We start from the raw sequence: 14,135 nt of genomic DNA on the forward strand, positions 1-14,135 counted from the left end.
GTAGTGGCAGAATACAAACCATAGCATAAGAAGCGTGCATTTGAATGGCGTAACAGACATCTGGTACTTATCCAATGAGTAGAGAGCACAGAGGCAAATCAGTCGTGGACTACGTGTGATTCCCAATCCACTGAAGAGCTGAATGCACATGTAGCAGCCAAATTGATTGAGCACGTATGATGTATCTGGTGCTCAGCTGAGTGCTGGGTGTACAAATAACGATGACATGCCTTCTACCCTCCAGAAGGTCCCCGTGCAGCAATAGAGTCACAGCCTAAATAATTCCAATACAAAATCAATGGTGACCAATAACAGAGTTTCAAAGAGCTAAGGGAGTGTGGTGAAGGGCAAGGCTAATTTCAAATAGATTGATTGCTAAAAGTCTCTGGTTTTCTCTGTGATTTGGTCTCCCATATCCTGACCATCTGAAATGGAGACATGTAAAATGAAGTCTTTCGTGTGATATGCTATAGTCATTCATTTCACCATACAGTGTAAGTGCCACTTGGGATCCTATGAGAGCACTGTACGTTGAATTTGTTTTAAATAAGCGCAGTGAGTGATGGAGGCTCAGAGAAATGAGATGTCAAACAGCTCTGAAGGTAGAGGAAATATAGGAGTTTAACTAGTTGCATTTGAATAAAAGAGATTGTAAGAGATTTTATATCTTTTAATTGTAAGATGTAAAAATAGTGTTTCTTTTTTACGTATTAGATAAAAAGGTTATAGAATCTATTTTAAGCAGAAATTTCCAAATGACATATCAACTGACAATTCAATCAAGATTATAAAGATTATTTCTAAGGAATAGATATTATATCACCTTTGTGCTTTTTGTAAATAATGTACAAGTATTTGTTTTAGTGTTATTGTTATGCATGGAATTTTGCTGCACCAGTTTCTAGCCAGACATGGAGATCACCTCCCTCAAGATGGGCAGAAGATGGTTTAAGTACAGTAGGAGAGAGGAACTTTGTAGGTTGGACGTTGGCTCATTGTCAAACACTTACATAATTACAACTAACTGTGCAGTGACCAACACACAAGGTTACTGTGTTTTATTTTTTTAATTTTTTTTATTTTTTTTTAAATGTTTATTTGTTTATTTTTTCCCCCAAAGCCCCAGTAGATAGTTGTATGTCATACCTGCACATCCCTCTAGTTGCTGTATGTGGGACAAATGGCCGGACAAGCGGTGCGTCCGTGCACGGCCCGGATCCGAACCCGGGCCGCCAGCAGCAGAGCGCGCGCACTTAACCACTAAGCCACGGGGCCGGCCCATGTGTGTTTTATTTTTAAACAGTGAAGCATGCACAGTATAGGAGATCTTGTGTTTGGGGGGAAAACGGAGGAAAGGGAAACCCTCCTCTCCTCCAGAGGGGAAAACCAAAGGTACTCTTTGTGATGTGTTTCATTTAGGAATAGTCAATTAAAAGTGGAAACCCAACCCCAAGGGCTTATAGGACATGGTTAGCCATTGAAAAAGAGACATGCACACACCTCAATCTGTTTAAAAATATACCTCATCATACCTGCAGACACTGTAGTAAATCACTTCTCCCCTCTGGATTGTAGGGTGTGTGTGTGTGTGTGTGTGTGTGTGTGTGTGTGTGTGTCCCAGTCACTGCCTCTTCCATCCTGGGACCTTAACTTATTAGTCTTTCTCATTTCTCAGTATCTTACACATTTTAATATAGTAGCCAGTTAATAACTTTTTTTTTAATTTTGGAAGAGACTAGACTAGAATTGAACAGAAACTAGAATAAAGAGAAGTGCTCAGATTAGTATTGACATCTTATAATGTTGACAGAGCTGTTAATTCCTGATCTTTCCATTGGTTGGTCCTGCCCATTCATTGATCACCAATGAAAATAGGGCAGATCATTATGAAGTTTCTTTGTGAATCAGGAGGCAGCCCGCCCCCATCATAAAGCTACTCAAAGGAAAGACTGAGCGTTCATCACTAAGTGAAGAGTGTAGAGGATATCTCATACTAAGGTGTACATGAACTATCCTTAAGGCTCTTTCAAGTCTGAATTCTTTCATTCTTTCTTTGGAAACACAACCTCATCAAAGTACAAAGAGGCAAGATCTACACAATCACACATTGCACTCAGCATTCTCCTGGCCAAAGAGATCTGATTGGAATTTTTGACAAACCTATTACTCTAAAGCTCAAAGCTCGACCTGGTGAAAATCATTTCAAGAAGTGGTCTAAAAATGCTCTCTTACGAAGGCCATGCTTCTAGTGTAGAGTCATACCAGTATGCCTCTCACCACTCTTTCCCTAGCAGAAAGTTAGTTCTTCTTCCCTCCCAGGGATCCTGTCAGAAACGAGGGTTGGCCACTCTAAGGCAGAATCTATAGCACTTTACATTAAAATGCTGTCAATATTTGCCCAGTTATATTATCTAAGGAACTGAAGAATTTTGTTTATATTTTAAGATCAGCAAATGCCAAAAATACTAATTTGAATTGAATAACCTTTCTCAGTGTCACATTAAAATGCTGAGAGATCCTATTTAAACACATTCCACAGAACTTTTTAAATATCAAAAAAAAATTTTATGTTCAGTAGCAATTTAGCATTAGGCCAATTTTATTCTAATTCCTAAAAAAAAAAAAATAGTCTATCCATATTATACATCAAGCCCTTGTTTTCCTCTCCTTCACAGACTTGGATTTTGTTCCAGCTTCTCTGCTTACTGCCCATGTGGCTGTGGACAACCTCTCTGAGCCTGTTTTCTCATCTGTAAAATAGAATGAAGTGTAACAGTGAAGGATGTTGTGAAAATGAAATGAGAATACCTCTGTCAATTACAGTGAGGGCATGGAGATTCATTCTATTCGACTTCTCCTGTAGGCTCTGTCCGGGGCCACAGATTCTTGGGATCTGCCACGTGGCTGCCCCCAGCAGTCAGCAAAGACTGCTACCCTCCCTACCCAAACCCTTCCTCTAGAGCTAGATCCAGAGCACAATTCTCAACATCAGCACCATCAAATATGCAAATTATCTGACTCCACCAGAGACCCCAGGGTGGGGCCATGCTACCTACATGAACATGCCTGCCAGGTAATTCTGATGCTAGCCAAGGTGTGAGAGCCATTGGGCTACCTAGATTATTCTCTCTTTCCATCCCTCTTCCCCACTGTTTCTAAATTCTTTCAGTCCCTTTGTACCTTCCATGAACTCACCTCCTCCAGCATCCCTCCAAAAGCCTGTGTTGCCCATGAGTCAGTCACTGCAGAAATTCTCTCCTGGAACCAAATCCTAGCCATGGTTAGGAAGGACACACTCTCAGGTGATAGAGTAACTAAAAAGATCCCAAAGATTAACCTTCAACTAGGATTATCTCTTGTCTTTGGTAGATCTGGAAGATCTCTCTATTTCCCAGCTGTGCATTCCATTACAAGAGGCCCCTTCTGCTGGTGTTAGGTCAGCACATGCCAGTACAGGAAGGATCTTGGGCAATTCCTGCCCATAAAAGGTACCATGGGCATCCCAATGGCTAAATCTTCAAAGAAATTCCTAACTATGTTCTTAGAATAAATTTCTAGAAGTTTACTTATGACTGAGCCAAAGTAGTTATATTTCTGAAGCAGGTGAAATTAGATCTCTAAAATATTTCAGTAAGTTGGAAGCTCTGTCTTTGAAAAATGTTTCAAACTTCTCAAAGAAGAAGAATCCTTTGAATCAAAGAGATTCCAATTCCCTCGTCGATTGTCAATGAAGTAAACTTTGAAGACTTTTGGAAAGTCACTCATTCTCAGCCGTCATGGGATCATCACAGATCACCTGCTCGGAATTCTGCATTCTCCACTTCTGGAGTTGGGTTACAGATATCTGTGACTTACCCAATGCTAGGATGCATTTGTTGGAGCCATCCCTACTCAATAGAACTATATTCTTGGTAAACAATCTGAAAAGGCAAGCAGATGTTTTCTTTAAAACTGTGAGAGGAGGTTGGCGTGGAAGAACGTTCTTTGGGTGACCACGGTGAAGGTTGCTGATGGGTCCTTTTGCTTTGCAGGAATGTTAGTTCGGCGGGAGAGGAGGCCCGCAGGAGGATGCGGGAATGCGATGGGCTCACCGATGCGCTGCTCTACGTGATCCAGTCTGCGCTGGGGAGTAGTGAGATCGATAGCAAGGTTTGTTGTATTTGTGTAGATTAAGCATGTTAGAGAATAAAGACATGCAAGGGACTGAACAGTGGCTAACGATGATGGGGAGCTAATACGAAGTTTAATACTTTCACTCTGAAGTCTATGTTGGTTTCCTTGTATGAATCCAGCGTTTTCTAGAGAGGGCTTCTAATCCTAGCGTAGAACTAGACACCTAAGTCTTGATTAGTAATGAGTAAAAATTTAGATTTTTAAGTTACTCAAACCACAGGTGTTCCAGATAAGTGTGTAAATTTTGGCATATCACATTACCCACAAGCTTCTGGTTTTATTTTATAAAATCCACTTCCAAAAGAAAAAAAAGTGTTAAAACTACCTAAGATTTGAATAATCCTATATTCTTACAAGTTAGCTTTTCAACAACTGTTAATTGTATCAAATGCCATTTTAAAAAATGCCCGATGAAGTCTAATTAAATGCTGTCAAAATGCTAAATAAATGAGGCTGTCAACACATTAATCATCAGTGTCTAGTCCGTGTTTTAGTTCACAGACAAAAATAGAATTGGGTGGGCTTTTCCAGTGTTTGACCTATTTTGTTTCATCTTAATTTGTCTTTTGACTAGTTTTGATTCACTCTAAATATAAATTCACAAGGTAATTTCATAATTTCTTGATATAAATGCAGACTTTACTGATGCTTTTAAAGTAATACGTGTGATAAATGTGATACCTTCATAAGGGTTTCTCAAGAGCCACACTATTGACATTTTGAGCCAATTAATTTTTTGTTGTGGGGCTGTCCTGTGCATTGTAGGATGTTAAGCGGCATCCCTGGCCTTTACTCATCAGATGCCGGTAGCATCCCACCCACACACTAGTCATTACAAACAGAAATGTCTCCAGACATTGCCAAACTTGTTCCCACAGGGAGCAAAATTGGCCCTGGTTGTGAACCACAACCTTAATCCCATGGTTTTCAACACTGACTCTCCTTCAGAATTGCCTTTGGAGCATTTAATAAACACATATGACTAGACCCCAACATCACCCTCTGAAGCTGAATGTCTAACTTTGGTCTTTGTTTTTTGTAGCTTTAAAAATTCATCAGGTGAGCCCACCTTAGTACATACGGCTTTGAAATGGACTCTAATCAGGAATATGGTATAGTGTAATTTAGTCATCAAGTCAGATAAAGAACAAATATGAGTGATTTTATCCATTTAGTTACTAATTGGCATGGGGGGTGATTTAGCATAGAGCTTCTCAGCCTTGACCACACATGAGAGTGACTGAGAAATTGAGAAAATTACTGATGCCTGAGCCCTATTCACTAAAGTCATGCATCCATGATATCTTCTGGGACTTCAGCCCTTTGAGTACTACCTGACTCCAGTTATAAACACTATTTGTCACCTTATCACTGCCACTCAGTTGTGTTTGCATCCATTCATTTACTATGTGGTGTTATCAATTTCAAAGATGGACTATGGTGTAATCAAGATTTAATCATCCCCTCTTGTAAATGCCCTTGACAGCCATTTTAGACCTTTTAATATCATTGACAGGAAAATTACATCCCTAAAGAAGTGACCAGTCAAGATGTCTTGAGTATTTACAGATGCCTGTTAACATAATAGACACATGATTTTTTCGAAGAGCTGCCGAAGGTAATTCTCTGAAGCCACACTGCCCAGGATCTCAATATTCAGAGCAGTAAAGACTAAGGCATTGGGACACTAAGTCTCTTACTCTAATGGATACCAGAAGAGCTTTAATACTGTCTGGGCCTTGCAGTTGAAAATAAAATAAGTCAATAGCCTCTTGCCTTGGCCAGGTGCCCATGGCACATTGTAATGGGTAAGGCAGCCTCAGGAGTGGGATCCCACCACAAGTGCTGCGAGGCACCCACGTCTTCTGCTGATGTATCCAATGGCTAGACTCCTCAAACTTTTGGGAGACCTTAGGTATCATCTCTCTTAATTTCCACATTTCCCTCAAAAGAGGAAATTGGAATATTTGGGCCTGTTTATGGCTAGAGTCAGAAGACTCAGATATTCCTGATGGAATAGAAGAGCACTGACCTTGGCATCAGGGCACGCTGGTGGACGTGCCACCTCCACCTCCCACTGACTAGTGGACCATGCCCAGTGATGTCAGCTTTGTGGCACAGAGGCCCATCATCGCTGATGAAAAGTTCAGATGCAATAAATTACTCAGCAGTGATTTGCTGGCCAGAATGTGCTATTGAGTTTTAACATATGATTTTTGTCCCATAATAATTTTCCATGCAGCCCTCTGCTTGGCCACTTCCAAGTTTTCACAGTGACAAGTTAGAAGGGAAAAAAAATGAGTACACATTCTCTTTAAAGTCAGTGCAGTTAGTGAACAAGAGAGCCTGGATTCCATGCAAGCTCTCAGCTCAGCTGCTATAATTGGGACAGTTTGTTGAAGGGGTAACATACGGTAGAGCAGTCTAGGGGAGACTTCCAAATTAGCCCTTTCTAATAGAAAATAAGGAGTCAAAATGACCCTGGTGGCCAAGAGGAAGTGCTGAAAGCGCTGTTGACAGCAAGGGATGTGAAACGCAAAGCCACCAGCTGCCACACGCCTTCTGCTGGTGTCCCAAAGAAGGGCAGTGGCTGCCTTTTTTTTTCCTTTTCTTTTTCCAACCCCTCAAGAGAAAAGTGCTTAAATTGGTCACCCTCCCAAACCAAGCATAACCCAGTTCAATCCCTGGGACCTCCCTTGCCCCATGCTTCCCTCTACACCTCCTCCCTCTCCGCTCCCCACTCTCCTCATCCCCACTTTCTCGCTCCCGTCCAGCTTCTCCCCAGCCACAGGTAGATTATAAAGCGTTTCTCCAAACTGCGGATTTACTGCCCAGTAGTCGTTTGTTCAGTAGAGTTTTGGAGTTGCCCCCAGGGAAGATGAACAGCAGGATGAGAAAGAGTTTATTCTCCCCAGCCTTTGATGTAAGAAAAATCAGTTTGAGATGATTTAAAAATCGTTCTGACTTATGCCATAACATTTTCCTTTCAGGGAGAGACTTTTCTCCCTCTCATGCCTCGTCTTGTGTTTACCTGCTTTCACGTGGTTCCTTTTTTGATGCTGAGAGGATGCTTGAAATAGAAAATCAAGTTGACTCAAAGCCTGTGGGATTAGCAGTCCCTGAAACCTTGAAAAGCTGACAAGAAAGGTCTGGAATAGCAAAGGCTCCAGAGATCTATCCTGAAAACTGGTTTTCCTAGTTGATTTTCATGCCCCCACTAGTCAAGTAAAAGATATGCTGCCTTTTACCAGATTCCAGTCATAGGTGGGGAGCAGTGCAGGATTGGAACCCTGGCAGCCCCTGCCCCTTCCAGTCCCAACCTAGGCGTAGAGGAAAGTGACACAATCTGGTATGAGTTACCTACAGCTTCGGATCTCATTTCCTTCATCGGTAAAATGGAATGATGTTCCCTGCCTTGAGCAGTGGCAGTCACACTCTAGGTGTCTGCAAAATGATAGCCAAGGTGGCATGCTTTTAGAAATAAAACTTAACTCAGTTCCATTTTTTTCCATCATTATTTTGTCCCTTTTTAAAATTGGGTATTTTTTTTCCTCTTCTCAGAGTTCCACAAATCCAGAACAAAGGTCAAAAGGTTGAATGTTTACGTCCCCCTAAAATTCCTATGTGAAACCTGATCTCCAATGTGATGATGTTTGAAGGTGGGGTCTTGGGGAGGAAATAGAAGCGCAGAGAGATTAAGCACTTTGCACCCAGCAAGGTCACACAGCTCATTAAATGGCAGAGTCAGGATTTGAAGCCAGACTGACCGGCTCTAGGTCACATGTTCCGGACCTCCAGGCAGTGCTGTCTCTGCCATTGTTTATGATATGAACTCTCTTATAGCATTTCCCATGTGCCGGGCACTCTTCTCAGTATTTACATACCGTGTTAGTTTCCCATTGCTGCTGTAACAAGTTGCCACAAACATGGCGGCTTAAAACAACACAAATTTATTATCTTACCATTTTAGAGATCAGGAGTCCAAAAAAGGTCTCGTTAGGCTAAAATCCAAGTGTCAACAAGGCTTCATCCCTTTCTGAAGGCTCTAAGAGAGAATCCATTTCCTTGCCTTTTCCAGCTTCTAGAGCCTTCCCATGTTCCTTGACTCTTGGCCCCTTCCTCCATCTCTAAAGCCACTGACGGTGGGTCATGTCCTTTCCACACTGCTTCACTCTTCTGCCTCCCTCTTTCACTTATAGGATGCTCATGATTACATGGGCCCACCTAGATAATCTAGGATAATCTCCCCATCTGAAGGTCAGCTGATGAGCAACCTTAATTCTATCTGAAACCTCAGTTCCTCCCACCACATAATCTAACATATTCATAGGTTCCAGAGATTAAGATCTGGACATCTTGGGAGGGCATTATTCTGCCTACCACACATACATACTCTAGGTCACCTAATCTACACAGGAAGCTAAGATGTGGATACTATTAGGACCACGCTGCGGGGGAGGATATTGAGTCATGAGATGTTGGGTGCGTTGTCCAAGTCACACAGCCAATAGTCAGAGATCTAGGGTTCTACAGGGGTGCAGCTCTCCACTGTGTGTCCTTAACCACGGTTTAACCCCCATGCTAAGAAAACAAGAGTGCCAGCCATCTCAAAGAAAATCAGTAACATGGAGATATTCATGGTCCCAGGTGACCCTAGCTCCTGGCTTGCCTGGGACAACCCTGGTTTGTACCTCTTGCCCCATTTTACTCCCAGAAAGTGCTCTGGTGGTTGGTGAATATTAATGTCACCTTCCCAAGGCTGACGGAAATCCAGTTATCCGTGCTCTTGGTGATTCTGAGCCCCAGTCCCCAAGTGGCAGTTGTCTGTAAGTAGGTGGACGACATCTGGAACCTCTTGTGGTTATAGGTTCTTCTCTACTCATAAGTGAATTTCAGTCAACAATGACAGCTGTTTATAGAAGTAACTATTGTTGATAAGTTGTTTCTTTGGGGGGAGAAACGGTCTGATGACCTTTCCAAGCTTCTTTAAATTCTCTCCACTGTGGCTGCGAAGGGACCCTTGAGGAGCCAGCAGCTGAATGCATCCAAAGAGAAATGTGTACGTGGAGATTGATTGCCTTTCTGGGTGGAGGAGCGCTTGTTAGTTTTTATTCATTCCTCCTCTGTTTCCTTTTTTTTTTTTTTTTTGGGTTCTCCAGACCGTTGAAAACTGTGTGTGCATCTTAAGGAACCTCTCGTACCGGCTGGCAGCAGAAACGTCTCAGGGACAGCACATGGGCACGGATGAGCTTGACGGACTGCTCTGTGGTGAGGCCAATGGCAAAGACACAGAGAGCTCCGGGTGCTGGGGCAAGAAGAAGAAGAAAAAGAAGTCCCAAGATCAGGTGATGCGGGCGACTCGCAGCTGCATGCAATTATCCCCTTCCCTAATGACAGCATTAATATCTCGTCTGTATATATAGGTACAGGGCTCTGCGTTTTCAACGCGTGGTAAAATCACTCACGCATCTGCACAGCTTTCCTGTGGGAATTACACAGCTGAGACGGTGGAACATTAAGTGACTCCCCCCATGTCCCGCAGCTGAGCCAAGATAGGAAATTTCCAAAAGAGAAAGAGCCACTTGAGTCCCGGGCAAGCTGTAAGGTGCCAGCTGGTAGAGTTGAGTCGGAGCCGGTTGCTGCTTCTTCTGTGGGTTGACTCACACGTTTATCGAGGTCCTTGTGGGGTTCAGGTGGGGTGCCTTGCAGGTCATTCAGGTGCACAGAATAGGTGTTGTCTAAGAAGGAAAGCCGAGGAGAGATGCACAAAAATCCAACATGTATTTTATGGCACGTTTTGAAATGTTTGAATATGCAGTCTTGCACTTATTGTTGGAAATAGGAGTAGCAGTCTGAGAGTCACAGCCCTTCCAACAGAATGCCATTAGAAGCTTGGCCTTGGGGGACAATCTTGATGAATTCAGAAAGCTGTCCAGCTGGGGAGGCCTCTTCAGGATGGAAAGGACTTTACTTTGAGCAACTGTACATAGGTTACCCTGCAGGGAAGTAAAGGCCAACAGGCAGCGACTCTCAGCCTTGGCAGAATCAGAACAACCTCCACCCCTCTCCCCGGGAGCCTCTGGGATGCAGAACCCCTCACCCACCGGACCCCCAGGGAAGGGAGTAAGGTAAAGAAGTGTTCATCCTGCCGCCGGCCAGAAACCCTGCCACTGAGGTTTTCCCGTCTCCCCTGGACACTTGTCACCCGTCCAGCATTCCCCTGGACACTGGACCTATCTCCAGCTGCTGAGGGTCGTACAGACCCCAGGTCTGACTGTCCTCAGGAGTGGATGACTGAGAAAGAGGGACAGAGCCCACAACACTCTCTCTTGCCAGGTTTTAATTCAAAATAAAAATGCAAAAGTATCTGTTTAGATCATAGGACACTATTTTCTAAACTGTGTTAGAAATAGTTTTACTTCAAGTAAGGGTTAAAGGAACTATTTTATTTAGAGTAAGGATTAATGGGAATGCATTCTTAAATACAATTCCTAAATTTAACTTGACTGCGTCAGTGTTAGCACTTTTTGTAGGTTCTGGCTTTCTAGCTGTTCGTGGCCCCTGAGGGCTGCCCCAGATACTTCTACAACATTTAGATCTGTCTGTTCCTGCTTAAACATGCCTGTAATTTAGGAGATCCATGCTCATTGCCTCTTTGATGGCTACCTCCCGCTCTGAGAACCAGATTCCCAGCCCTGCATTCTCTCCTGTTGTGAGTCTCCGCTCTGCGTCTCCTGTCCTCTCCCTGAATCTGAGTAGCCTTTTAAGAGGATTGAGCTGTGGTTCTTAATTTAGCCACTTAAAACCAGCAGCTGGAGATAGGACCAGGGGAATGTAGTGATCAGCCGGCAGGTATTTATTGAACCTGCTACGTGCCAGGCATTATACTAACTGATGTCAGATAACTCAGGTTTCCTACCCAGTACTTAAGGGGGCCAAACCATTGTGGGTTCTGCACATTTTCAATATCAAATAAATTAAACATGGCCTAACAAAGGTATAATGGGTTCTTCTCATGGTTTCGTTTTGCAGCATTATATACCATGGGGCCCTGTCCCTACACTGATTTATCCTGGGAAATGAGCCAGCATAATGAAGGTTGAGAAGAAGAACAACATTTGGGCAGGAATGCAGTGCTTTCCAATCTGCCCAATCATAATCCCCTGGTCTCACCCCCCACCTAAGGACTCAGAACCTCCTGGATGGGCCCCAGGCCACTTTGGAAGACAGATTTGGAAATTGCATCTATACAACATTAGCCTTGGCTACAACACTTTAAGCTGAGATTGAATTCACTCTGATTTCAAGGTTTTCTCTCCAATCTGTTGCTCAGATTCTGAAACACATCCTTCTGATGGCCCCTGTGCCTCTCACTGACGTCTCATTTTGTAAGATTCTGCTCTAAACCCTTTCTCCAACTCTGCCAAGGTGCACTCATGTGGCTTGAAGTCTTCCAAGTTCCAGGTGAGATGAGGGGTGATTGGGTCCAGAGAAGTCAGGGGTCAGAAGAGAAGATTCATGAACTTCACCCCAAGATATAGGCCTTCTTTCAAGGTGTTAGCTGCCTCCTTGAAACTTTCTGGTGAGAGGTTTTCCAGGCTTAGAACACTGTACTTTGAACCATATTTTATGACTTCGATGAGCTCTTTCTTAAGTTGAGTAAGATGAAGTGATTAATAGCATTTTATGATTTTTGCCAAAGTCTTAGTGAAAATTTATATGGTTCGTTTGTCCCATTTCTTTTACAGTATTCTTTAAGGGGAAAATAAAAAGAATTTCTTTAAGAAAGTTTTGCTGAAGCTACCATGAGTTAAAACACAATTGAATGTTGTTGCTTATAAAGAAACTTCAAAGTTATGATTTCAACCAAATGACAGTTTTTTAAAAAGTGTTTTAACTGGGCTCTCATATAGTACAAAAATATTCTGAAGTGCCAAAAAATTCACTATCAAGCTTATTAAGGACGTAAACAGATAACAATTAACGCTCGTTCGAAAAGCTATTTAGTATGTTTTGTCAAGTTCAAAATATTTAAGTCAAAATATTTAAAAGTCAAAAAAGTCAAGATATTCAAAATATCTTGCATTTGAAGACTGATAGAAGGGAGGCAAAGCTGAAAGGCCTGGAGGCAGAAGGGAGAGCAAAGTTGGAATATAAGATGAAATGAAGAAGAGGAGGAACAGGAAGGCGCCACCAATCCAGTGGGCCTCCTGGCTTGGCGGTCAGTCCCAGGGAGAGAACTGAGTTAAGATGGCACCACCTGCTGGGAAAGATGGGCATCTGAGCCAGCCCATCCCTGGGGTCTCAGCAGGGAAAAAGTGCTTCACCCTGAGGATTTCCTTAAGTACTTTGCTTCTGAGGAAAACAGGCTGCCAGTCCAAGGAGTCTAAAGGATTTCAAGTCCTCAAGTGAGAGGAAGAGCCAAGACCCTACTGTAAACAGGTTGCAGCAAGGTGAGAAATGTTCCTGGACCTCTCTAGGACAAAGCATCCCCATCTCTGCTAACACCAGAACAACAGGTTACCTTCCGAGCCTGCAAACTGACTTAACTCATCTAGAAGCTTCCAGAGAGTTCTAGGTTTATAGCTTTAAAAATGGTCAGATGTCATCCTTCCTCTGGAATTGCTCATAAAGTCAGGTTTTTAAAGAAATTGTAGTGATTAGAGACAATATATAATACAAAGTAAAGTGAAGAAAGAAATATAAAAACAGGTGTGTATATAGATACAGATAGAATGTAGATAAAACCTGGCCAGTTTTGTAAAATATGTGTCATATGCAAATATAAAATATATGCATATATAAAAATGTATGTGTTTCTAGAAAAAGGGAGGTAACATCAAAGACAGAAGATGATTGATTTTTTGTATTTATGTATTTACAGATTTTCTACAAGGGACATGCATTTGTAATCTTTTCAAATGCCATTTAGAAAATAATATTCAAAAAGGCACTAAGTCAATGTTTGCTTATAAAAATGTATGTTTTCTTCTCTTAAATGTAAGATGCCTCTGAGAAAGGCATAACGGGCAGTGTAAAATGAAAAGATCTAATCCACAACAGATACTTCCCAGGACAGAGGAGCCAAAGAGTTTACCAGGAGAAACGTGAGGCTCTTCACATCTACAGTTCAGGAACAGAAATGGGGCAAAGAAGACCAGGGGGTGGGCGGTGCTCTTTCCTTTAGGGCTCACCCAAAAAGTCACACACATCTGTTGCTCACACCCCTTTGCTCTGAATGGGTCACGTTAGCATTTGTGCTGCAAGGGAGGCTGGGAAATGCAGTGTTTTTGTGGGGCAATCAAGACCCTAGGTGAACTTTGGACATTTTCTTAGCTAAAGGAAAAAACGGTGCACTGGCATTCTAAGGGGGTGCAGTAGGAGCTCTCGGTCCCTGGAGGGGGGATAGTTTATCACTGAAATTGTTTAGAATCGTCTGCACATAGTAGTTAAAAGAAGACTGACTTTTATTCATCTCACTGTTTGGAAATTCTCTGCAAACAGTGCAGCACCTGCTTACCTGCACCCAGGTGACTGCACCCACTGCCCGCCTTGGCACAGCACTGTAGGGAAGAACAGGTGTGGGCACATTGCCCACTCTGCCTCACTCTGCACGCTGTTGTACACAGTTTATCTCTTGACTCAGCATGACCTCTTTTCTTGGCAGTAAATAGTCGTTTACACTGGAATGTGGAAGGGCTACCAAGAATTCCATTGTAAGGGTATACTGTGATGTGTGAACAATATCAATTATCAGAAAATTAGGTTGCTTCCAAATTTTAACTAATGTAAACTGTAGTAAACATCTGTGCAGTTAAATCTCCCCTACGTCCTTAATCACGTTTCAAGGATGAATTCATAGAAGTGAAATATCTAGACCAGAAGAATGTTTTTCAAGCTTTGGATACATAAGCCAAAATGTATCTTAATCACCCTAAATGCCGATGACAGTTTAAGCACAT

At 42.5% G+C, this 14,135-nt stretch overlaps 1 protein-coding gene across 10 annotated transcripts in view; it reads left to right on the plus strand.

Moving 5' to 3' along the window:
- CTNND2 (catenin delta 2) overlaps positions 1–14,135 on the plus strand; it is an 892,220-nt gene that overhangs the window by 759,959 nt on the left and 118,126 nt on the right. For all 10 annotated transcript variants that reach the window (XM_058564342.1, XM_058564335.1, XM_058564340.1 and 7 more), the window contains 2 exons: positions 4,032–4,149; positions 9,333–9,518. In XM_058564342.1, coding sequence (XP_058420325.1) covers positions 4,032–4,149; positions 9,333–9,518 — 304 coding nt within the window. The remainder of the gene's footprint in view (positions 1–4,031; positions 4,150–9,332; positions 9,519–14,135) is intronic.

The sequence above is a fragment of the Diceros bicornis genome, chromosome 20 (genome assembly GCF_020826845.1).
Source record: "Diceros bicornis minor isolate mBicDic1 chromosome 20, mDicBic1.mat.cur, whole genome shotgun sequence".
NCBI classification, from domain to species: Eukaryota; Metazoa; Chordata; class Mammalia; order Perissodactyla; family Rhinocerotidae; genus Diceros; species Diceros bicornis.